The sequence below is a fragment of the Octopus sinensis genome, linkage group LG10 (genome assembly GCF_006345805.1).
Source record: "Octopus sinensis linkage group LG10, ASM634580v1, whole genome shotgun sequence".
NCBI lineage: Eukaryota > Metazoa > Mollusca > Cephalopoda > Octopoda > Octopodidae > Octopus > Octopus sinensis.
Window position 1 is genome coordinate 65,273,273 of NC_043006.1, and position 27,401 is coordinate 65,300,673.

General features: G+C 39.6%; 1 protein-coding gene across 1 annotated transcript in view; it reads right to left on the reverse strand.

The window, feature by feature from the left end:
* The window catches only part of LOC115216684, a 62,368-nt gene that overhangs the window by 14,436 nt on the left and 20,531 nt on the right, over positions 1-27,401 (reverse strand). Inside the window, exon 2 of the mRNA XM_029786197.2 lies at positions 10,965-11,533. Within this exon, the coding sequence (XP_029642057.1) occupies positions 10,965-11,533 (569 nt within the window). The remainder of the gene's footprint in view (positions 1-10,964; positions 11,534-27,401) is intronic.

Genomic DNA, 27,401 nt, shown 5'->3' on the forward strand with positions numbered 1-27,401 from the left:
CATCTACCCGCTTCCTTTATCATCCATATTTTTACCTCCACTTCACAACAAACCCCACATACACACACATACACAATTCTTCCTCCTTAGAACACCATCCCTCTGGAACTCTTTTCCCCCATCCATGCTTTGCCTACCACCATCAACTTGCAATTGTTCAAGAGGGACACTGACCAAATTAGTTTAACCTTTTAGCATTCAGCTTACTCTGTCAAATATAACGCTTATTTATTCATATTGTTTTGAATTAATCAAGCAAAATCTTATAGCTTCAAGATTTTGATAATATGACTGTTTATTTTTTAAATGACTTTGTTGACTAAGGTGTGAGGGACTGGATCTGACCATTTTAAACATAAAACAGTTAGAATATTTAATCTAGAGCTGGCAGAATCGTTAGCACGCTGGGTAAAATGTTGAGCGGTATTTCATCTGTCTTTATGTTCTGAGTTCAAATTCTGCTGAGGTCGACTTTGCCTTTCATCCTTTTGGGGCCAATAAATTAAGTACCAGTTGCATACTGGGGTAGATCTAATTGACTGCCCCAACCCAAAAAATTTTGGGCCTTGTGTCTAGAGTAGAAAACAATATTTAAGCTAGATATGGCCAGTTTAAATGCTAAAAGGCTAAGCACTCTCAGAAGAGCTGCAATGTCTATGACATAATTCTTCTTCCAGACCAAACCAATAAAAATTAAAATGGTTATTTTTCAGGTGTTCAGGTGATGGAGAAATTCCTCTCAGCTGATGCTGCTGTCATAAACAGCATTCATTTGATAAGTATTACTAAAACCTATTAAGTTGTTAGAAATACGAAATAAATATGAAAAACTGGGCAGTCCCGGCATAACAGAAAGTTGAGGAAACTATTGGGTATGCCACAAATGATTTCATACATAGAATGCATTGGATCTGGTGTAAGAAATGACATTAAGAGCAAGTCAGATAAGTAATACAAGATCAGAGCACTAGTATAAACCATTGGCTAAATCTTGAGCTAACCAGGGAATATCTAAGTGGTTGCAAGTTGCTAGAAATAGCAGCCAAATTGTTCTCATATCACACACCCTACCATCTTGAAAATAGACATTGTGTATAATGTCATCCAAGATTTACTATCATCATCATCGTCTGAGGAAAATAAAAAAATGAAACAAAACACTGGATGGTCAAGGTTGGAACAACTTTGATCAAATATCTACTAGACCAAGGGCAATAAGCAACAACAAAGGTTTCAGATTGGCTTGAAACCACACTGCTTATTTCATTATGCTTTATGGTACTTACATATGTTGTCATTGTTTAGCATTGTAAGGGAAGGCATGGCTGTGTGGTTGAGAAGCTTGTTTCTCAACCACTTGGTTTTAGGTTCAACTCCACTGTGTGACACCTTTAGCAAGTGTCTTTTATCACAGCTCTGGGTCAACCAAAGAGTAGTGAGTGGATCTGGTAGATGGAAACTAAAAGAAGCCTGTTGCATATGTATATATATTTGTGTGAGTGAGTGTGTGTGTCTTTTATTGTTTACTTGGTTCAGTCATTAGACTGCGGCCATGCTGGGGCACCACTTTGAAGAATTTTAGTTGAACGAATCAACCCCAGTACTTTATTTTAAAACTTCCTATTATTCTATCAGTCTCTTTTGCTAAACCACTAAGTGTTTAAGTCTCATTACCCTGACATCATGTGATAGTCGTAAATGATTGTCTCAGTCATACAAACAGTGTGAACGACATTGTTTGTATGATATGATTCTGCAAAAACATTACCTTGCTTGAAAAAAAATGAGGGTTGGCGACAGGAAGGGCATCTGCCTCAATAGATTCCATCCAATCTGTACAAGCTACGGAAAGTGGACATTAAAACAATGATGATGAGGGGTGTTTAGCTACAGATCAGTCCTAATCAAAGACATTCCAGTTATGAGCATCTGGTCTTTCTCCCAAGCACAGAGCACCAAGGATTATATAATGAAGTGTGTTTTATCTTTACTAAAACATTACGATATTTAATTGAGGGATAATTGTCTGTTATTTCTAGCATGGGTTGGACAATTTGACTGAGGACTGGCGAACCAGATGGCTGCACCAGGCTCCAATCTTGATCTGGCAGAGTTTCTACAGCTGGATGCCCTTCCTAATGCCACCCACTCCAAGAGTGTAGTGGGTGCTTTTACGTGCCACCGGCATGAGGGCCAGTCAGGCGGTACTGGCAATGGCCACAAAAATACCTTTTTTTGTCATTGATAAAAGGTTATGAGTGGGTTCAGTCCCATTGCATGACACCTTCTACTATAGCCTTGGGGCAACTAAAGCTTTGTGAGTGGATTTGGTGTATGGAAACTGAAAGAAGGCCATCATGTGTGTATATATATAGAGAGTCATCTTCGTAGTCATAAAGTGAGACAGATGAGTGACAACCTGGCCACTGGTGGTGGTGTAACACACCATACTAATCATATCTGTCGGGCATGTGGAAGAGAGTGTAATTCAGCAAGAGGACTTAAACAACATGCAAAGGTACATGAAGCCCAGTTACAACTACAGCCGGCTATTACCGGTGAAGGTATTAGTTGCCAATTCTGCACAAGACATTGTAGATCTTGAGCTGGGCTAAAAAGTCACATTCGATCACAGCACCAGTAACAGTTAAGCTTCGTGCAATGGCCATACTCGATAACGAGGGGGCAGCCATAATAATAATATATATATATATATAATTTATCAAAAAGCAGCAAAAATATTTTTGCTGCTTTTTAATGAAGCATATCACTCTATCTCTGGTATTTGAGTACTATTTTTTCCACCTTGTTTTGCATTTATGTGCTTGCTCTGGTCTATATATATATATATATATATATATATATATATATATATATATATATATATATATATATATATAGTAAAGTTTCTTTGTTTACTGTATAGGCACTACTCAGAAGTTCTCAGATAAAAGATGTGGGATGCCAAGGTATAAAAAAAATGTTAAGGAGAATTTCAGATAGGTTCAACCGTTTATTTATACATATATTCTGCCATAGATCAATGCATATCAGTTTTTAAAATACATCAATGTATCAGTCATTAAAATATTAAAACATATTAAAAATTCATGAATACACAAACACATAAAAATCTAATACACATATATAAATAGATGAGTGTGAATGAGTTACAAAAAGGTGAATAAAGCAAAGTCTTCTGAAGAGCAAACAAAAAACAACAACATTGAAGTGTTGAGGTTGGAATTTTTCAAAAAACATATGTAAATAATCTGAGAGAATAAGTAATGTTGTTAAGGTAAAATAAGGTACTTATTCTCTTGGATTATTTACATATGTTTTTGAAATATTCCAACCTCAACACTACGTTTTTTTTTTGTTCAGTCTTCAAAAGACTTTACTTTATTCACCTTTTCGTAAGAGCATACTTTTATTCTTAATGATTTTTACGATACCATTCTAACCTATTGACACCCATCTATTTATATATGTATGTTAGATTTTTATGTATTTGTGTATTCATGAATTTTTAATATGTTTTAATATTTTGACGACTGACATTTTGGTATATTTTAAGGACTGATATGCATTGATCTATGGCAGAATATATGTATAAATAAATTGTTGAACCTATCTGAAATTTTCCTTAACATTTTTTATATGTATATAGCATGGCTGTTGCCAGTGCTGCCTCACTGGCTCCTGTGCTAGTGGCACGTAAAAAGCACCATTCGAGTGTGGTCGTTGCCAGTGATGCTAGTACCGCCTGACTGGCCCTCATGGCAGTGGCACGTGAAAAGCATCTACTACACTCTCATAGTGGTTGGCATTAGGAAGGGCATTCATCTGTAGAAACCATACCAGATCAGATCAGATTGGAGCCTGGTGTAGCCTATTGGCTTGCTAGTCCTCAGTCAAACCATCTAACCCATGCCAGCATTGAAAGCATACGTTAAATGGTGATGGTGATGTTGATATATTTATATATATATATATATAATATATATATATATATATATATATATATATATATATATATATGTACATACATATACAGGGTGTTTCAAAAAATTTGATATCATTTTGCAATCTAATAACTTTGCTAGTTCTTGTTCAAATGACTTCAAATTTTAACAGCATGTGTAAAAACAGGTCACAATTTAAGCTTAATGTTTGATATGCTTATTTTTTCAGGTATAGAAATGGCATTCACTGGAAGAGAAAAGGCGTTTTGTGTGTTGGAGTATGCTCGAACACAGTCGAACAAGACTGTGCAGAGTGCATTTGTGAGAGGATTCTCTAAAAAGTCACAAACGGCAATGCAGATTTGGACACGGCACAAAAAATTCAAAGAGGAAGGCTGTCTGTGCAGGGCAAAAGGATCTGGATGACCACTAACATTGGAAGAGATGGTCAAGCAGGTTCACCAAAAACTCTTGTGAAGTTCCAAGAAGTCCATAAGAAGAACAAGTCTGGGAACCCAGATTTCTCCAATGACAGTTTGGCACATCCTGAGGAAACACATGCTAATGAAACCCTACAAGTTGCAGCTTGTTCAGGCCATTGTTCAGGCAGATGACAAGCAAAAGCACAAACATGGGGCTATGTGAAGGGCCTAGTCTATGTCACCCCACTTCCTGCAAAGTTAGAGGAACTCGAGCAGAGAATCACTACCACACTGGAGACTGTTACCCAAGACATGCTGCAGTGTGTTTGGGAGGAGCTGGACTACCGACTGGATGTGTACTGTCTCAGGCAGTGCGCATATTGAACATTTGTGAAATCATTCATGGAATCCACATACCTTTGAATTTCTCATTCAAATTTGGAGGAATAAATCTTACATTGCTCAACATTAAGCCTGTTTAGTTTCATTTGCTTTGATTATGTAGTTCCTGTGATATTTACATCCCAAATGATATGAAAATTTTTTGAAACACTTTGTATATATATATATACACACACACAGATACATATATGTATATTTATATATATATATATATATATATATATATATATATATATATATATATATACATACACACACATACATATATGTATATTTATATACATATATATATATGCACACACACACACATACATACATATATACATACATACACACACACATATATCTGAGTGTGTGTCTTTGTGTCTGTCTCCAACCACCACTTGACAACCAGAGTTGGTGTATTTATGTCCTTGTAACTTAGCAGTTCAGCAAAACAGACTGATAGAATAAGTACCAGGCTTTAAAAAAAAATAGTTACTGGGGTCAATTCATCTGACTAAAAAAATTCTTCAAAGTGGTGCTCCAGCATGGCCACTGTCCAACAAATGAAACAAGTAAAAGATAGAAGATAATCTACAATGGAAACATAAAACACCTGCTGTTCAACATTATCCTGCAGTAATCACATAAGGCAAGGAGCAATATATCTTCAACCTCACTATAGTCATTGTGAACAAGGTCAAGATAATAAAAATCACTTATTTAACTCATACCAAGCAAAGGTGCAGTAATCAATACGTACACTTGTTTGACAAGTATTTTGATCTGAGATAGTATCTTTGCAAACAGAAACGATTGCGTTTTGATAGGAGTTATAGCTGCCATTTAAAAAAATGTACAAACACTTACAGTTAGTCTTTGTTGCCCTCATTTATAATGATATGAGGGTGAGTCAAAAAGTAATGCCATTTTGTTTAGGACAGGTATAATTGCCAACACAGGAACATGTATCATACATCAAAATGAAGCTGGTCCTCTGTGGATCACATCCTTACTTCTCAATATAGTCACCGTTTCTCACAATAGTAATGTTCCATCTTCGAATGAGAGCATGTATCCCTGCCCTGTAAAATTCTGTTGACTGTTCTTTGAGCCACTTCTTCACTATAATTTTCACTTCCTCATCACTGGAATAATGTTTGCCTCTCAAACCCTCTTTCATGGGGCTGAAGAGATGATGGTCCAGTGACAATAACAGTTCAGTGATGAGGAAGTGAAAACTGTAGTGAAGAAGTGGCTCAAAGAACAGTCAACTGAATTTTACGGGGCAGGGATACATGCTCTCATTCGAAGGTGGAACATTGCTACTGAGAGAAATGGTGATTATGTTGAGAAGTAGGGATGTGATCCACAGAGGACCAGCTTCATTTTGATGTATGATACACGTTCTTGTGTTGGTAATTATACCTGTCCTAAACAAAATGGCATTACTTTTTGACTCACCCCCGTATATACACTGTTATAAAGTGTTGAATATACTTCTTTGCTCATCTGCCAACCTAGTCACTGACATGATTTCCTGGTGGTACAGAGAAATCTCAGTGCTGGTGGTGAAGTGGTGTTGGCTGATCTTAGGGAAGTGGAGCCTTGCAAAGGAGATGACAAACAAGCGGACGAATGTTGTGTTGGAGAAAAAATACATCCGACCCATGCAGGCATGGAAAAAAAAATCAGACATGAAAATGAAGATGGTGATGATGACAACAGCACAGTGACTGTGTAGTTCACCAGGCCATGAATGTAGGACAATATTCAGTAGACACTTTATAGTTTATAACAATACTATTTCAAAATGAAGCAAATCAATATAAAGTTATGTTGTGACCAAGCACATAACCACAGGTGTTGAGAACTGTTGCACAGTGGGATCAAATCATGTGGTTAAGGAGTGAATATCTTAACCACACAGCCACGCCTGCAGCTGCTGCTACTACTGTATGGGGTCAGGATGGTCCTGGAACTAAACAACAGGAACATCGTTATAAACAGTAAGAATCAACAAGAGAGGTTCTAAACAGCATCATTATTATCATTTAATGGCCATTTCTATGCAGGAATGGGCTAGACGGTTTCATAGGATCCAATGAGCCACAGAACTGTGCCACGCCGCTATGTCAGCTTTGGCATGCCCCTTCCACCACTACCACCACCACAATCATAATTTAATGACTTTACTCCATGCCGGCATGGTTTGAGAGGATTTGATGAGTCCAAAGACTGCATCATGCCGTCGCCACCGCCACTGCCACTCTCTTAAAAATAGAAAGGACACAGCAGTAACTTAGTCCTAAGTACATCTCTGGAAGGCCCTACAAAAGATTATTGGAATTCCTTTCCATCTCCAACAAAGTCACAAAATATTTTTTAAAAATCACATGTGGCACTTTGGGCAAGTGCCTTTTGCTATGACCCCAGGTCAACTAAAGCCTTGTCAGTGGATTTAGTAGATGGAAACTGGAAGAAGCCTGCCATATATATGTATACGTGTATGCGTGCATGCCTTTGTGTCTGTGTTTGTCTCTCACCATTTTTTGACAACTGGTGTTGGTGTCCTTGTAACAGACCAGTTCAGCAAAAGAGACCAACAGATCATTGGTGAGGCCTGTAAAAAAATAGAGGCAATGACAAGTGACCGAGACCTTTGGAGATATATTGTGCTTGAGAAGACCTAGCAAGCCAAGTTAGATCATAGCCACGGCCGATGCCGGTGTTGTATAACTGGCCCATTTAAAAGTGCCCCTTCAATCATCAGGCAATATGCTGTACTTGAGAAGACCTGTTGAGCCAACTGAAATCATAGTTATAGTTGATTCCAGTGCCACCTGACTGGCACCCGTGCTGGTGGAATGTAAAAAGCACTATTCAAGTGTGGTCGATGCCAGTGTCACTGGTCTCCATGCCCGTGGCACATAGAAAGCATCCACTACACTCTTGGAGTGGTTGGCATTAGGAAGGGCATCCAGCTGTAGGAACCTTGCTGAATCAGATTGGAGCCTGGTGCAGCCTCACAGCTTGCCAGTCCTCAGTCAAACCGTCCAAGCCATGCCAGCATGGAAAATGGATATTAAACAATGATGATGATGATGATGATGATGATACTGGAGTTGATTCATATGACTAAAATCTGCAAGGTGATTCCCCAGCATGGCCACAGTCTAATGAAAGAAGTTTGACACACCCACCCACACAAACATAAACATACCACACACCACACAACCTCAAAGCAAATTACTCATCAATGAATTACAACTCATTTCATTTATAATTACCACAAGGTTTGCGTTCTCCACACATTTCAAGCTGTACCAGATTCCATTTCAAAATGTACCGATAAAAAATCTTGCCGGCAATAAAATGTTGAAAATGTCAATACTACTACTGAAAATGTCTCATAATATAAATTAACTTCTACCTCCATTGTTTTGTTAAACTCAATTCAAACATTTTATGCCTGAAAGTTGCAGCAATTCACTGACAACATCTGGAAACAGCAAAGAGATTTTAACTATTTCTTTCATTAAAAGATTGGTCAACTTTTGCAGCAGATGTTATTGTTGCTTAATCCTAATTCCATCCTAATCTAGGAGAGCGATAATCAAATATTTTTCAGCTGTGACCATTCTGTCTTTTAATTAGATATAGATTATTTTGAATGACATTATATAATGAGACTTTCCTTTTTTAGAGAGTGGTAGTTTAAGTGGCGATAGGGTTACTATTTCTAGCAAGTTGAGCTTCTTAGAGATAACTTTGTCACCTTTAGCATTAAGAAGTTACAATAGCTAGTATATTTTACAAGTATACTATATCATCATCATCATTGTTTAATGTCCACCTTCCATGTTGGCATAGGTGGGACGGTTTGACAGGAGCCGGCCAGTCAGAAGCCTGCACCAGGCTTCTGTAACTGTTTTGGCAGGATTTTTACAGCTGGATGCCCTTCCTAACACCAAGTACCCAGCAGAGTGGACTTGGTGCTTTTTATGTGGCATAAGCACAGGCAAGGTCAGTTTTGGCATAGTTTTTACAGCTGGATGCCCTTCCAAATGCCAACCACTTTACAGTGTGGATTGGATGCTTTTTAAGTGGCACCTGCACTGACAGGGTTGCCAAGTAACCTGCAAGACAAAAATCTTTTGAGAAGGGAGGGGGATTGGAGGAGGTGATGTTGTCTTAGATGATGAAAGGTTATGGTGAGATGGTGACAGGTGTCTTGCTGTAGAGGAGGTACAAGGTTACCAAGAGAGAGGGGGTCTACCAGATAGCAATGATACAGAGAAACAGGGTTGAGAGGACGGGATTGGGGAGTGAGAGGGAGGCATAGTGCATGAAGGAGGAAATGTGAAGAAGAGAAATGTAGAGATGTAGATTGGTTTGTTGGGGGTAGGGCTTGTGAAAAGCTTTCTTGTTACATATGGGTGGAACACACAGATCAGGGGCTAGCAGATAGCAATGATACAGTGAGGCAGGACTAAAAGGACAGGATTGGGGAGTGGGAAGTAAGTATAGTGCATGAAACGGAAATGTGAGGAAGAGAAGAGATGTAGAGAAGTAGTTTAGTTTGTTGTGGTAGGGTGTGTGAGAAGTTTTCTTGTTATGTGTGGGTGGTATAATTCTATAGTTGGCATAAACCACAACTGTACTATACTACACCATATCTTCAGATGATGGGATGGGTTACATATCACATTCTGTGTTGCAAATAAAATGCACAGATCTAAATCTAACATGCAGCTGTCCCAGAAACAGCTGTAAAGTACTACCAGCATCTTACCTTTCTATCATTTATGGATTTTTCACCTGCAATATCATGGACTTTACTTATTTACATAGGTCAACTCAACACTGAGAAATTATTTCTACCTCATCCAGACACGTACCCGTCAGCATCAAATCATCACTCTTCAGCCTCTAGCTTTTTCATGGTTTCCTGCTATTAGAAAATTACTATTTTTGAATCTCACAACGTGAGATATTCAGCAACAGTACTTTGTAGTAAAGATTGTTTGCCAGCATAACATAGCATCCTGGTTTAGGACTAACGTTGCTGTAATTTAACCCCACGAGACATCGTCACCAGCTGGCTATACAACATAGTTCCCTGCTATATTTTTATATATCTGTCTTCAATATGTTAGAAATTGATTTGATACTTGGACATGGTCTGTTCATACTTTTTTCTATTACACCTATGCATGCATGTATGTATGTCCCTGACAGGTGCTATTTATCTGGGTTGGATTAGACCTGAGAACAATAGTGGCTAAGTGGTGGTTCCATACTCCTTAAAATTCTGGAATTCTTGAACCATAGTCCCACTACAAGATATTGCTTGAAGTCATGCCCAAGGTTACCTTGCATTGATGAGTGAGTGACCCTGCCTAGCTAGTGTCATAGCAACCTTCTACATGAGGAATACTCTGCCATAAAACCTGTAGTTTCACGTGATCATTGTTCATCTTTCTTCGGCCTGTCACTTGGTATTAATTACAGAGAGTCAGGGAGTGGCACTTGTGTGGTGCAAGCATTTATTATTATATTCCAATAATGTACAGATGTCTTTTTCATTGGTCAACCTATCTACTGAAAGCGCTACGCTGATAGAAGAGTTGTGATGTGTGCAGACCTAATTGCAAGTACACAGTGCTTGCAACTTTCATTGGTCACTTACACTTCAAATCATGCAGACCTGCACTGGGGACTAAATAGTTATCTGGGAGGTCATGGATGGAAAATCAGAAATGCCATTGAAAATATGAATGCACAAGAAGATAGCAACCATCTGTGATGATAGAGCAATCACCATGCATGCATGTATATATGTATGCATGTGTGTGTGTATATGTGTGTATGTATGTATGTATGTATGTGTGCATATGTTGTGTGTATGTAAGTGCATATATCCCTGTGAATGCTTCCATTCCACATTTTTACATGAAAGTGTCTGAGCCCAAAATTGATGTTGACGTTCCTTGTTTGCAAATTGTCCTGTAGCTTTGCACTTTTGAAAGAACATGGAATCAAAAAAAATGCTTAATCAAGGGTTAGCTACATGAAGAGTATCTGGCTGTGAAAATAATACCTCGTTAGTATACATTCATTTATGCTAACATGGAAAAACAACCATAAAAAAAAAACAAAAAAACACCAAATGAACCCCAGTAGTACTTACTTGAAATTTTGGTAAAAGTGTAAAATTTGCACATGCTTTCTCACTAAGGTGCAGTCTAGTCATGTTAATCCAAGCACAACAGACACACTGCACGTGAAAGCACCGACAGAAACTGTTCGTTAGCAAACTGGCCGCAGTACCATTTGACACTGTTTTAGTGGAGTTGTTTTGCAAAGGTATATTTTTTTTTATATCTCCTTTCGTTAATTTGACTTGGTTCAAGTTATGAGTGTCTTTCATGAAGTCTGCGAGATCTATCATCGTGATGTTCAGATCTAATTTGAAAGACTCGCTTATAAACTTTATCACTGGACGAGTCTTTATCACACCGATCGCTGACAGTTTTTCCAGTGTTTTGTTTTTTAATGTCTCTCCAATTTGTAATACTTTGTCTAATTGGCTTTTTTTTACGATGGTTTCATTTTTGGTGATATTTTTCAAGGGTGGTTTACTAGGTTTTGTGAATTTGATTGGCACCTGTGATAATGATTTCGTGTGTACTGTTGTGGATATAATCTTTCGTAGTGTTATAATTTCTTTTATATGGTTCACATGCTCCTGGGTTTTACCTGAAAATAGATCAGAATAGAGAGAAATCACCAAAAGGATTTCTAAATTTTTGTCTGTTGTTACATCATACAAAACAAAAAGCTGTTACATCATACAGAGCAAGAGAACATCTACATGTGTTTCTATGTACATGTGCGTATGTGTGTGTAGTGTCAATTTGGTAAAAGTATACCGGACTTCTTTTATTTTTTATTTGTTTTAGTCATACAAATATTTACATACACATACATATATATACATACACACAGATATACATTTATATCTACACATAGACACACATGCATATCAGACACACAGTATTCTCAGTAGGAAAAAAAACCTTTCATTTATTAAGAAACAACTGTTGCCATTCAAAGTCTGTCATCAGATGACCTTTATGAGCTTTGGGTGAAAAAAACCCAACAAACTCATCATTTGTGATTAGAAATAAAGCATTTCTCGACACAATGGACATAACTCTTTAAAGTGTGCACCAACATAAATGATAAATTATAGAATTTTAATTCATTAAGAGACATGGGTATGGCTGTGTGGTTAAGAAATTTACTTTGCAGCCACATGGTTTCGGGTTCAGTCCCATTGCACATCACCATCGGCAAGAGTCATCTACTATGGTCCTGGGCCAACCAACGTTCAATGCCTTGGGAGTGAATTTGGTAGAGGAAAATTGAATATATGAAACCTGTTGTGTGTGTATCATCATCATCATCGTTTAATATCCGCTTTCCATGCTGGCATGGGTTTGACGGTTTGATTGAGGACTGGTGAGCCAGAGGCTGCACCAGGCTCAATCTGATTGTGTGTATCTATATATATATATATACACACGATCCCATATAGACAAAATATCAGTGGCAGGCAGTCTCCTTGATAATCTTAGTAGCTTCTATACTGAAGTAGAGACAACATGTTCTTTGTCTATCTCCTTAAGTTCTTGGAAATTTTAGGCATAATTATACTAATGTGTCCATCTGTTCTAATTTAATTAAATTCTATGTCTTTGTGCAGCTGAAGATTGCTCTACATTTTAAATTGATGTAATGATTACATTGCTCATTTAAATGGAGTTACATGAAAAGATTGTACTGCATTACCTCTGGATATCCTTGTGCTTATTTTGATATATATCATCATCATCATCATCATCATTTAGCGTCCGCTTTCCATGCTAGCATGGGTTGGACGGTTCAGCTGGGGTCTGGGAAGCCAGAAGGCAGCACCAGGCCCAATCTGATCTTTCCACAAAGAAATAACATTACCCTCAACGTAAGGAAAGTGAAACACAACGAAAAGATAGATTAATGCTGAACAATTGTTTCTTTATCAATCGATTGGACCGCATGGGTACTTGATGCTCGTGAGGGTCCAATAAATTGTATCGAAGACAAATGCTGCTGATGACTTATAGATAAATATGTGAGTATAATTGCATATTATATTGATAAAGAAACAATTGTTCAGCATTAATCTATCTTTTCGTTGTTTCACTTTCCTTACATTGAGGGTAATGTTATTTCTTTGTGGAAACAACTTCTGTGGCTATACCAGAATAAGGAGCTATTTTTAGTACTAGAGTTAACCACTTAACGGTAACTCTCTTATATTTATGTATAAATTTGTATTGTCTCCCTGGTTTTTATGTGCTAAGCCACTTGGTGTTAAACTGATGGTATTATTAAATTAATATCTAATTTTTCACCCTTATTTATCAATTCTAATTTATATATATATATATTATATTTTGTGAAATTTGAATTAGTATTTCTAAAGGAAATTTTCCCCCTGTAAGTTTGGAATTATATTCCTTAATATGTATATATATATGTATATACATACATACATACATACATATATATATATATATTATATATATATATAATATTATATATATATATATATATATATATATATATAATATATAATATATGTATAGAGGGCATTAATACACATAAATGCCTCACACTAAGAGGGACAAAGTCATTACTACCAAAATTACAATATATCATACCTAAATGCAGTTCTTCAAAGCAAGACATTTAAAAATGAATTTAGTTCTGTATCACCGTGATTTCACATTTAACTTACGTCTTATGATCCTCAGCAGAACTGATTCTGAACACATCATAAATAAACCACCAACCTTACCTAGGGAAGACGAACAGACATCTATTCACTCCGGCCAAGCACATGGAATGTTTATAAATCATATATTCGGTAAATGGCGGGCTTTTTTGAACTGCATGTCGGGTAGGAAAAGTATTTTGGAATAAATTTAACAATTAAGGATAACTTCTTAATAAGAAGTTATCCTTAATTGTTAAATTTATATATATCATCATCATCATCATCATTTAGCGTCCGTTTTCCATGCTAGCATGGGTTGGACGGTTCAACTGGGGTCTGGGGAGCCCGAAGGCTGCACCAGGCCAGTCAGATCTGGCAGTGTTTCTACGCTGGATGCCCTTCCTAACGCCAACCACTCCGAGAGTGTGTAGTGGGTGATTTTATGTGCCACCGACACAGGTGCCAGACGAGGCTGGCGAACGGCCACCTCGGATGGTGTTTTTATGTGCCACCGACACAGGTGCCAGACGAGGCTGGCAGACGGCCACGCTCGGATGTGTTTTTATGTGCCAAACCGACACAGGTGCCAGATGAGGCTGGCAGGTGCCAGACGAGGCTGGCAGAACGGCCACGCTCGGATGGTGTTTTTATGCCACCAGACCGACACAGGTGCCAGATGAGGCTGGCGGACGGCCACGATCGGATGGTGTTGTTACGTCCCCAAAGCACGGAGGCCAGTCTATGCGGTACTGGCTACGGCCACGTTCGGATGATTTTCTTGTGTGCCACCGCACTGGTACCACAAAGATACAAATTCCATTTATGCTCATCTATTTTGATTTGTTTTGATTTGATTTGATTTTCACTTGCCTCAACAGGTCTTCACAAGTGTCACTTGCCTCAACAGGTCTTCACAAGTGTCACAAGAAGGAAGGTATGCACAGGTGGACTGTCTACGTCGCCGGGTCTTCGGATGGTGTCTTTATGTGCCACCGACACAGGTGCCAGATGTGGCTGGCGAACGGCCACGATCGGATGGTTTTCTTGTGTGCCACCGGTACTGGAACCACAAAGATACAAATTCCATTGATGTTCATCTATTTTGATTTGGTTTGATTTGATTTGATTTTCACTTGCCTCAACAGGTCTTCACAAGTGTCACGCGTGTCACACACTTGCCTCAACAGTCTCCACAAGTGTCACACACTTGCCTCTGCCTCAACAGTCTTCACAAAGTGTCACACACTTGCCTCTGCCTCAACAGGTCTTCACAAGTGTCATAAGAGGGAAGGTATGCACAGTGGACTGACTACGTCGCCGTCGCCGGGTCTTTGGATGGTGTTTTTATGTGCCACCGACACAGGTGCCAGGTGAGGCTGGCGAACGGCCACGATCAGATGGTGTTTGTTGTGCCCACAGCACGGAGGCCAGTCGATGCGGTACCAGCTACGGCCACTTCGGATGGTTTTCTTGTGTGCCACCGTACTGGAACCACAAAGATACAAATTCCATTGATATTCATCTATTTTGATTTGTTTTGATTTTCACTTGCCTCAACGGTCTTCACAAGTGTCACACACTTGCCTCAACAGGTCTTCACAAGTGTCATAAGAGGGAAGGTATGCACAGGTGGACTGACTACGTCGCCGGGTCTTCGGATGGTTCTTTATGTGCCACCGGCACAGGTGCCAGATGAGGCTGGCGAACGGCCACGATCGGATGGTGTTTGTTGTGCCCACAGCACGGAGGCCAGTCGATGCGGTACTGGTTACGGCCACGTTTGGGTGGTTTTCTTGTGTGCCACCGGCACTGGCACCACAAACAATACAATTCCACTGATGTTCATCTATTTTGATTTGTTTTGATTTGATTTGATTTTCACTTGCCTCAACAGGTCTTCATAAGTGTCACGAGAAGGAAGGTATGCACAGGACTGACTACGTCCCAGGTCGGGGCCACGGGTTATGGCCTGACTAGTCTTGCCGGGTCTTCTCATGCACAGCATACTTCCATAGGTCTCGGTCTCTAGACATTTCCTTAGTGAGACCTAAAGTTCGAAGGTCGTGCTTCACCACCTCGTCCCAGGTTTTCCTGGGTCTACCTCTTCCACAGGTTCCCTCCACTGCTAGGGTGTAGCACTTTTGCACACAACTATCTTCAGCCTTTCTTGTCACATGACCATACCAGCGCAGCCGTCTCTCTTGCACGCCACAACTGACGCTTCTTAGGTTCAGCTTTTCTCTCAAGGAACTTACACTCTGACGATTATGAACACTGACTTACAACACATCCATCGGAGCATACTGGCTTCATTTCTTGCGAGCTTACGCATATCCTCAGCAGTCACGGCCCATGTTTCACTACCATGTAGCATGGCTGTACGTACACATGCATCATACAGTCTGCCTTTTACTCTGAGCGAGAGGCCTTTTGTCACCAGCAGGGGTAGAGCTCTCTAAAAACTTTGCCCAGGCTATTCTTACTCTAGCAGTACACTTTCAGCACACCCACCCCCGCTACTGACTTGGTCTCCTAGGTAGCGGAAGCTATCAACTACTTCTAGTTTGTCTCCCTGGAACGTGGCAGAAGTTGGTCTCTGCATATTTCCAGTGTTTATTGCTCTGAGCATTTGCCACAGACAAAAACTATTTTCTAGTTAGCCTTCCTTTGACATTGCTGCACCTCTTATGTGTCCATAGCTTACACTTGGTGCATCTTATAGAGTTTCTACCTACACACTTTTTTACAGATCGAGCAGGGCCATCTACCTGAAGGCGTTTGTGATTGATCTACCTTCCTACTTATTAGAACTTTGGTTTTGGCTAGGTTGATTCTAAGGCCCTTCGATTCTAATCCTTGTTTCCACACCTGGAACTTCTCCTCCAGTTCTGATAGTGACTCAGCAATTAGAGCAAGGTCATCAGCATAGAGGAGCTCCCAGGGGCAACCTGTCTTGAATTCCTCCGTTATTGCCTGGAGGACTATGATAAATAGGAGGGGACTGAGGACTGAACCTTGGTGGACCCCAACCTCTACCCGGAATTCTTCACTGTACTCGTTGCCCACCCTCACCTTACTAGCAGCGTCTCTGTACATGGCTTGCACAGCTCTCACCAACCATTCTTCTATCCCTAGTTTCCTCATTGACCACCAGATAAGGGACCGGGGGACCCTGTCAAAGGCTTTCTCCAAGTCAACAAAAGCCAGGTACAAGGGCTTATCTTTGGCTAGGTATTTCTCCTGCAGCTGTCTTACCAGGAATATAGCATCAGTAGTACTTTTCCCTGGCACGAACCCAAACTGCATATCATCTAGGTAACTCTCTCTCTAATTAGTTCGGCTACAACCCTCTCCGTAACCTTCATTACCTGATCCAGCAGCTTGATGCCCCTGTAGTTATTTGTCTCTAGGGCGTCGCCTTTACCTTTGTAGCAGTTGACTATTATGCTGCTACACACCAGTCATTGGGTATGACCCCCTTGTGTGTATCACCTGGTTAACTATACGGGTGACTAAGCTATAGCCGACACCACCAGATATTTTGAGCATCTCTGCAGTAATTCCTGATGGGCCTGGGGCTTTCCCTGTTTTCATTCATGCTTCTAATTGCCTATCTACTACTAAGGAACTGTTAACTCGGATTGCTGGTCCCTCTGTTGGGTCGACATTCGGCAGACTCTCTTTATCCCATTCATTTTCTTCATTCAGCAACCTATCATAGTGGCGTCTCCAAGTCTCTCTCTTTGCACCCTCATTAAGTGCAAGTGAACCGTCCTCCTTGCGAACACATTTCTCTCCTACCACGTCACGATTCTCTCTCACACACTGTCTTGCAACACGAAATACCTCAAGTCTTTCATCCTCACGACGCAGGACATTGGCAAATTTTTCCTTCTCTGCTCTTCCCTCTGGCTAGATAGACCTGTCTCCTGGCTTCCCTTCTGGCAGACTGATACACTTCCCTGCTACCACCACCGTTCTTCCAGGCCTTCCAAGCCTGTTTCTTTTGTCTAATAGCCCTGTCAACAATTTGTTCCACCACCACGTTATTTTGGGTCTTAAGGGGACTTTGCACCAGCCACAGATCTGGTCAGCGGCTTTCAGCAGGTTGTCCCTCAGAAGCGTCCAGTTGTCTTCTACCCCATGCGTAGCTATACTCCCTTCCATTTCGTCTAAAGCTTCAAATAACATATCTCTAAATCTCTGTCCATTCGCAGGGTCTTTAAGCTTCCAGACCCTTCTTCTCCATGTTGGTCGTCTTCTAGTCGCCCTCTTAGTCCTGATCCTAAAGTCACTAACTACCAGTCTATGTTGTGGGGTGCTTTCTTCACTTGGGAAGGTTTTGGCATTTATAAGCAGCCATCTTTCCCTTTTTCTGGCAAGGATTTAGTCGATTTGGCTAGTATGCCGGCCCGATCGGTAGGTGACCAGGTGGCTTGTCGGTTTCCTGAAGTTAGTGTTGCAAATCATAAGACTATTCGCATCGCAGAACTCCAGCAGCCTGGTTCCCTCCTCGTTGCGGGAACCATAACCGTAGCCTCCATGCACGCCATGGAAGCCCCCAGCACGTCGTCCAACATGCCAATGAAGTCACCAGCCACAAAGAGAAGGTCCCTGTCGTTCGTCAATGATGTGGTCTGCAGTAGGGTGTCATAGAACAGTCTTTCTGTCCATCAGGTAGCCCTGGCTGAGGGGCATAGGCCGATATAATAGTTGCTAAACTATGGTGGAGCACTAATCTAATCTTAATTATTCTGTCACTTACTCTGACTACCTCGATTACCTTATCTACCCATTTTTCGGCGATAAGCATGCCCACACCCCCGACTCCGTCAGTATTCCCAGCCCAGAAAATCTTGTACCTCTCTGTCCTTTGCCTGTGAGGAACCTAGCAGAACCTCCTCTCCACCTCACTTCTTGAATGCAGCATATATCAACCCACCTCCGTTCAAGCAATTCAACTATCTCGCCAGATCTGCCTTTCAGTGTGCCGACGTTGAGGGTGCCAACCCTGAGGCTGTGGGTGGGGGTGGAAGTGGTATTGGTCCTAATAGCGTCATGTACCTGAAAAGAAAACTCGCGTTGGCAGTATTCATAGACAAACAATGGAACTTAAGTTCAAACCTCGTATACAACACTAAACATATCTTGCAATGACTGAACACTACCTTTTATGGAGGAGGTGGGGGTGGCGTAAGACTTTGAGTGTATAAGGGAGACAAGGATGAGAAAAATTTAGGACTTCCTGTACCGGTGGTGGGGGTGGGAGGGCGGGTGCACCGCGAAAACCGGGCTAGTAGCTATAATAAATACCTAAATTTTGCCTAACCTATGGGAGAAGCGTGGACGATAAGGAGCTATAAATTATAAATACATTTATTCTATATACATATATTCTATATATATATATTATATATATATATATATATTATATATATATGGCCTGCTCGCTTAGCTAGCGGGGTAGCGTCATTTGAAGGCTAAAAACAATGCGAAGCGCATTGTGACCAGCGATGTGTAGCAACATTTGATAGCCTGGTCGGTCACGGTGATATATATATATATATGTAAATATATACATATATATAATATATATGTAATACATACACACACATATATATATGTATGTATGTATGTATATATATATATATAATATATATATATATATATTTGTGTGTCTGTGTTTGTTCCTCCACATCGCTCGACAACCGATGTTGGTGTGTTTATGTCCCCGTAACTTAGTGGTTCAGCAAGAGACCAATAGAATAAGTACTAGGCTTACAAAGAATAAATCCTGGGGGTCGATTTGTTCGACTAAAGGCAGTACTCCAGCATGGCCACAGTCAAATGACTGAAACAAATGAAAGAATAAACATCCTTTACAGCTGTTTCAATTAAGACAGACACTCAGAAAATTAATTAAATTAGAAATTATATATATATATATATATATAGTTAAATCAAACAAGAAAGCACAAAAAAACACAACAATGCGAGGACGTGGAACAAATATAGTATTATTGGACGCTCAGGAAAGAAGGAGGGTTTAACGTTTCGCGCGGAGCTCTTCGTCGGAAACATAGGAGAAGGAAAGATCCAGAGAAAGGAAGACAGAGGAAAAAAAAAATCGCCAATGGTACACATGAGGTCACATTTTGAGGTGTAAGTGGTGGCGACACAAGTGGAAAATTGGAAGTAGAAGAAGAACGGTAAAAAAGGAAGAGGAAAAAGTGGAAGAGTCATGGACAAATCTTTTTGATTTCCAATCACGATTTCAGTGACGTACTCCGGAAGAATGGTAACAGTAATCCGTAGGTGTAAAAATGGAATTGGTATCCAAGGCACTTGGAGGGCCGGGGTCCGTGTGAGTGTGCGGTATATAAAGTTAATCCAAACAAGAAAGCACAAAAAAACACAACAACGTGAGGGCGTGGAACAAATATAGTATTATTGGATGCTCAGGAAAGAAGGAGGGTTTAACGTTTCGAGCAGAGCTCTTCATATACACACACATGCACACACAGAAATCTACTTTCCCAATACGTATCTATAAATTTTGCACATTCAAGTATGAGTGTGATTTACCTTCAAACACACATGCACACATCCACAAATGCTCTTTTTTCCCAATATGTCAATATGGACCGCTTTGTGCATGTAAGCATGTAATTTGCTTAAATATACATGCATAGAATATTCATGTTATAGAGAATGTAGGATCTTAAATGAAACAGAATTTCAAATATCACTGACAATAACAACAAAAGCAATAACAAAACCTACAATAAATCACACACACACACAAGTAACAGCTGTTCTATGTAAACTTACTGTTTCTCCCTCCCTCTCTTCCTGTATTGTTACTACAGCACCCCCCTCCTTTCCAAATAATCATAGACACAAGTGTAATGGTGTCTTTACATAGATCTGTATTTATTTGAACGCAATTGATTGCTTTGTGTAGTTTATGTCTCATTTACATTGACACTAATTGACATTATATTTTTTTAAAATGCTTTAAAACATTTAAAGTGGGAGCCTCTACATAGTCATCCAAACTACTAGAAATAACAGCAAGACATCACTCAGATCACACCCTGTTGCCTTGGTAAAGAAGGTTGACAATGTAGTCTCTGACAAAGAAATGAGAGTATGGTCATGGACAGTGGAGGAAAATTGTTGATGGTCTATGCTCTATAAAGAGTAAAAGGCTTACTTTCAACTTACTAAACCATAGTATATTACTGGTACTTACCAGGCACATGCCATTTATGTAGTAAAACACACAAAAAATAAGCGAAACACAGGCAAACAACTGAGTTGGAGGTAGATTTACTTCTGCCTTTATAGCATGTAGAGAAAACGTTGTTGTAGGAATGTACGCAGCATGTGTACTACAGCAGTTCAATGCATAGTTTTAATACTGAGATTGAAAGGCAGGGGCGAATTATGCCTACCTAATCTACAGAAAAATAAAGCATTTTACATTTTATGCATAATAATCAGAGTAACCTTCATAATTTTATTGAATTAGGTGCATATTTTGCCAAAAAATGAAAATGTTGCTATTGATCTATTTTATTTAGGGTAGGCACTGCCTACCTTGTCTCCCCAGGCAGCACGCCTCTGGTACTTACTTTATCTTAATTTGAGAAGGAATAATGAAAATAGTCATTGCGTTAAATAGTATTAATAAAAGCAGCAGCAGCAGGGTGAAGGTGCATGACTTAGAAGTTAGGGTGTTTGGCCCATGATTGTAAGGTTGTAAGTTCAATACCCAGGGGTGCATTGTATCTTTGAGCAAGATGCTTTTTTTCATGCTGTGGACTGGAGCTTTATATACAGCACCAGCACAGGTGCTTTTATATAGATATATGCATTTATTTGTATTTTGTGTCAACAGATGTGTTATCTCTATTGTTATGTTCTATAAATATTTAGCTCTGAAATTGAGTCATTGAATTGCTAGGAATTTTATTGATACAATGTGTGTGTGTGTGTGTGTGTGTATTTATACACACGTATATATGTTTGTGTGTATGTATTTATACAAATGTACACTCTCGGAGTGGTTGGCGTTAGGAAGGGCATCCAGCTGTAGAAACACTGCCAGATCTGACTGGCCTGGTGCAGCCTTCGGGCTTGCCAGACCCCAGTTGAACCGTCCAACCCATGCTAGCATGGAAAGCGGACATTAAACGATGATGATGATGATGATGATATATGTGTATGTTTGTCTTTATATTGACACTGCTACAAAAGAATACACATGCCCAGACAATTATATTTTTTCTTTTTTTCTTTTGCAGAATATTGGAAATGAATGACATTTATTTATAACAACCATGTAATGTCAAGACAAGGAGAAACATGCACACACACACACACACACACACACAGACATATGCACACATGATAGACTTTTTTCAGTTTCTGTCTACCACATCTACTGACAAGGCTCTGGTCAGCTTGTGGCTATAGGAGAAAACATTTGTCTATACATATTCATTAATCATCATCATGTTTTTCCTGTGCCACCAGCACATGTGCCAGTAAGGCGATGCTGGAAATGATCATGCTCGAATGGTGATTTTTATGTGCCACTGGCATGGGAGCCAATCTGTGGCCCTGGCAACAATCACACTCAGATGTGTTTTTAACGTTCCACTGGCATGAGTGCCAATCAGGCAGTAGTGCCAAATCTTCTTCTAAACCATGAGCACAATGCCAATGAGGATCAGCAATTGGAGACTATGAATAATGTGATACAGTCACATGATATATCATATCACTTAGTCTCCACTTTGTGGTTCTTATTTGTATAATAAATTAGAAAGATAACAATGAAAATATATCAAATGTTAGCTTTTTAATGTTCTAATATATCACATTATTCCACTTGATATGGCTGTATAAGTTTCAAGTGTAATCTATACTACATTTTCATAAATGTTAGTGTTTGTATAGTTTTACATGTGGCTTGTGAAAATTTTGTGATGTCACGTTGTTTGTTTGTAAAATTTGTTATGAGAGTAGAAGAAAATATGGATATTTGTGCAGAGATGAAAATAATAAAGATAACACAAGGAGACTGCACCTTACCAAAGAAACTCAAGTGGCATCGAAGTTGTTGACACAGGAAATATTTTCTGCTTGGTTTATTATGAGTAAAAAGAACTCAAAGGATTCTGCAAATTATGTATTTGTGATATATGGAAGTTTTACCATGTACATGCTTTGTCATGGTATAAAAGAAGGGTTACAGCAAATATTCTGCTCAATACCACAGATTTGCTTGTCAGTTGTTTGACCTTAATCGGTTGAGCATGTCCCTTAATGGCTGACGATATGTGCATCTCTGATCACGAGCAGGAGTAGTGGAGGAGCATCAATGCCATGTATTGAGAGGAATTCTGTGGGGTCTGAATAATTAATCTCTAGAGACATGGGTGCTTTGTTCAACATCCTTAAACAAATCTTATTCAGAGACCTTTTGAGTGAGATGGATTACTTGACGTAAAGAAAATTCTAACTGGGCACCCACCTGCAAGGTCATGCGCTGTTTATTTTGATATGAGGTTACCATGTTGCTCACATATAAAGGTGATGGATATGCCTAATGTACCCTTATAATACGGGTATCATGATGGATATATTGGACTTCATATATTTGTACCCAATGTCACTTTTAATGGCACATACAGTTCTCTCATTCAATAATAATAATAATCTTCATCATCATTGTCGTCCGATTTCCATGTTGGTGTGGGTTGGACAGTTTGACTGAAGGCTGGCAAGCCAGAAGGCTGCACCAGGCTCCAATCTGATCTGGCAAGGTTTCTACAACTGGATACTCCTCCTCCTCCTCATCATCATCATGAACAACAACAACAACAAGTTTCAAAAGATAGTGCTCATGGGAACTGCCCATATCCTACATAAAATACTGTCTATGTAATCTCAAATTTTAAAACAAACACATAATTTTCTTATGGTTTCTTAAACATTCTCTAGAACAACACTATGTATAAAACCAAATACATGACACCCTAGGCATAACACCAACACAAACTTCTAACTTCTCTCTTGAGGGCTCTGGGTGAAAACAGAAGTCAAACATATGATGATGATGATAATAATAATAATGCCACTGCTGCCACCACAATCACAACTACCATAATCATCATTATTATAATATTTACTTTTTAATACATGCAAGGTCATATGAAATTCATTGAAGTGGATTTTCTACAGCCAGATGATTTTCCTGTTGCCAACTCTTGCCTGCTTTTCCAGTAAGCTAATATTTCCACAAATTGTTCAAACAAGAATGACAGTTTCAGCAAGAATATTTACATGGAAGATTGCAAACAAACACCACTTGGATGACAGTGACATTCATTTACAATTAGAATGCAATGTCAAAACTACAACACACACACACACACAATGGCTCCTCTCTCAGGTTCCATATGCCAAATTCACTTACAATGTTTTACTCAATCTAGGGCTATAGTAAAAGACACTTGTCCAAGGTGCAATGCAGTGGGACTGAACCCTGAGACAGCGTGTTTCTTGTGAAGTAAACTTCTTAACCACACATCCATGCCTACATCTCATTATCATTTAATGGCCCTTTTCCATGTGGTATGGGTTGGATGGTTCAAGAGGAGCTGACATGGCAGAGAGGTTACAACAAGCGTCAATGTCTGCTTTGGAATGGTTTCTGCAGTTTGGTTGCCCTCCCTAATTCCAACTACCTTACAAAGTGTACTTCGTGGATTTTTGTGGCACCAGAGAGGTCAGCAAATACTCACAAGGCCCATTAAATGAATGGGATATAGTGTTGAAGGAAATGAAAGTATGACAGAGGGACAGGAAGAGTTGAAAACATGGCTTCCCCAGCAAGAAAGTGGAAAGAGAGAGAGATAGTGAGGGAATATCCTGATGGTGTAAAATGAATACAAGAGAAAATAGGGATAAAGAAATAGAAAGGGTAGGTGTGTAGGTCTGTGCACTGCAGTATGAAAAAAGAGTGTTGCACCAATAACACTTAAAAACAACATCATCATCATCATTATCATCATCGTTTCATGTCCGTTTTTCATGCTGGCATGGGTTGGCCGGTTTGACTGGGATCTGGGAAGCCAGGAGGCTACACCAGGCTCCAGTCTGATCTGGCAGTGTTTCTACAGCTGGATGCCCTTCCTAACGCCAACCACTCCAAGAGTGTAGTGCGTGCTTTTTTACATGTTACTGGCACAGGAGCCAAAAGGAGCAGGCATTGACCACGATAGGATGGTGCTTTTTATGTGCCACCAGCATGGGGACCACAACTACAATTTCCATTTGATTGTGATTTGATTTGATTTTGATATACTTGACTCAATAGGTCTCCTCAAGCACAGCATGTCACCCTACGATCCAAGGTACTTTTTGATAATCTCAGATGGACAAATTACAGTTTAAAAGTGATTGATTTTATGAAATCTAGTCTTAAACTCTGTGGATTTATTACAGAACACAATTTACCTTGGGCAAAGGTCTTCTACTATAGCCTCAGGCCAACCAAAACCTTGTGAATGAATTTGATAGAAGGAAACTGAAAATAAGCCCATCGTATATATCTGTCTTTATATCTGGCTGATGCCAGTGTTGTCTGACTGGCTCTTGTGCTGGTGGCACATAAAAAGCACCATTTGAGCGTGGTTGATGTTAGTGCCACCTGACTGGCTCCTGAGCCGGTGGTACGTAAAAAGCACCATTCGAGCGTGGCCAATGCCAGTGCTTCCTGTGCTGGTGGCATGTAAAAAGCATCATTTGAGCATGGCCAATGCCAGTGTTGCCTGACTGGCTCCAGTGCTGGTGGCATGTAAAAAGCACCATTCGAGCATGGTTGATGTCAGTGCCATCTAATCGGACCCCATGCCGGTGGCACGTAAAAAGCACCTACTACACTCTTGGAGTGGTTGGCGTTAGGAAGGGCATCCAGCTGTAGAAACCCAGCCAGATCAGACTGGTGTCTGGTGCAGCCTCCTGGCTTGCCAGTTCTCAGACAATCACCCAACCCATACCAGCATGGAAAGCAGACATTAAACAATGATGATGATGATTCTTTTGTTACATCTACTGTCTTTGAAGATTGTGTTTGTATAGTGCCAATAATTTTAGAGACCTTACAAAATCTTAGTACAGAAATGTATTTTGCTTGGCTGACATTTTGCCTGACATTAATATGTTTAATTTGGAGTTTCTAGCAGAAACCTTTAGAATTCTTAAGTTAAAAAATTTCATTAATCCTAGCCATAAAGGGATCCTCAGGCATGCCACTGTAGCTAAGAGACTTGCTTTGCAACCACATGGCTTCAAATTCACTCCCACTCTGTGGTACCTTAGGCAAGTATCTTTCACTATAGTCTCTGACTAATCATTGCCTTGTAAGTAAAGTTGGTAGACAGAAACAGTGTGGAAGCCCATTGTGTGTGTGTGTGTATGTTTGTGTGTCTGTGTGTGTGTATATATATTTGTGTATGTGTGTATGCTTGTGTGTGTGTGCGCGCGCGCGCGCGTGTGTGAATGTGCATTTGTCATTCATCATCATCATCGTTTAACGTCCGTTTTCCATGCTAGTATGGGTTGTGCCTGTTTATCACCCCTTCTGTTACTTGGCAACCAGTGCTCTTTTTTCCCTACTTTTTTTTTGTTTACATCCCCCATAACTTAGCAGTTCAGCAAATGCGACTGATAGAATAAGTACCAGATTTAAAAAAAAATAAAAACCTAAGTACTGAAGTCAATTTGTTCAACAAAAACCCTTTAAGGCATTGTTCCTTTATGGCTGCAGTCCAATGACTGAAACAAGTAAAAGTAATGTCATCACACAACAAAATGAGTAACTTAATGATTTATAATTAAATAGAATTAATGATAATGATTCATCGACATATCCCACAGCAGTTGACATTTATTCTGGTGCAATTGTAGAAAGCATTTATCTGGATAATTCTTCTGATGTTTTTTTTTTTTAAATATTTATATAAGATTACCCGTGACCAATTGGGTCAACTGGAAAGTCTGAGTTTTCCCAGCAACGGAGTTTTGTTTTGTGGGATTTTTTTTCCTTTTCCAGGTTTTTTCGCATGCTTTCACCTAATGTGACATCGAAATCACGCATAAATGGCTCCTTTCCCCAGAAAGAGAAAGATTTGGCTACTATTTCTTGCACGCCTACTACCACGTAACAAGTATTTCAGGTCCTTTATCTTAAATAGCTGTTACGAGGTAGCAGGGCATGCTAGGAATAGCAGCCAAATCTTTGGAGCTGAGATACATTGAATATACTTGAAACATTTTTTGTAATGGTACTCTTGGGGCGATCTTTTGCTTTGACTCTCAGAACTGTCATCCGGATCAGCTGGTTTTTGCTTGTTAATTTCCATAAACATTTCTTATTTATTTACTTTTGTTTTAAAGTGAAAGATGTATGAACGTGTATATGAAATGGCTGAATGTGTGTGTGTGTGTGCGTGTGTGTGTGTGTGAGTGAGAGAGAGCCACTTACTCTCACATGTACATACAAAAAAGATGTACGCATATGTATTAATGTATGTACATATACATGACAACACACCCCTTCACTCACTCTCTCTCTCTCCTTCTCTCTCTCTCTTCCTCTCCCTTTCATACACACTCGTCCATTTCATATACATGTACTTACATCTTTCACTTCAAAACCAAAGTAAATAAATAAATTTTTTTACAGAAATTAACAAACTCTGGATGATAAGTGAAAGATTGCCATTC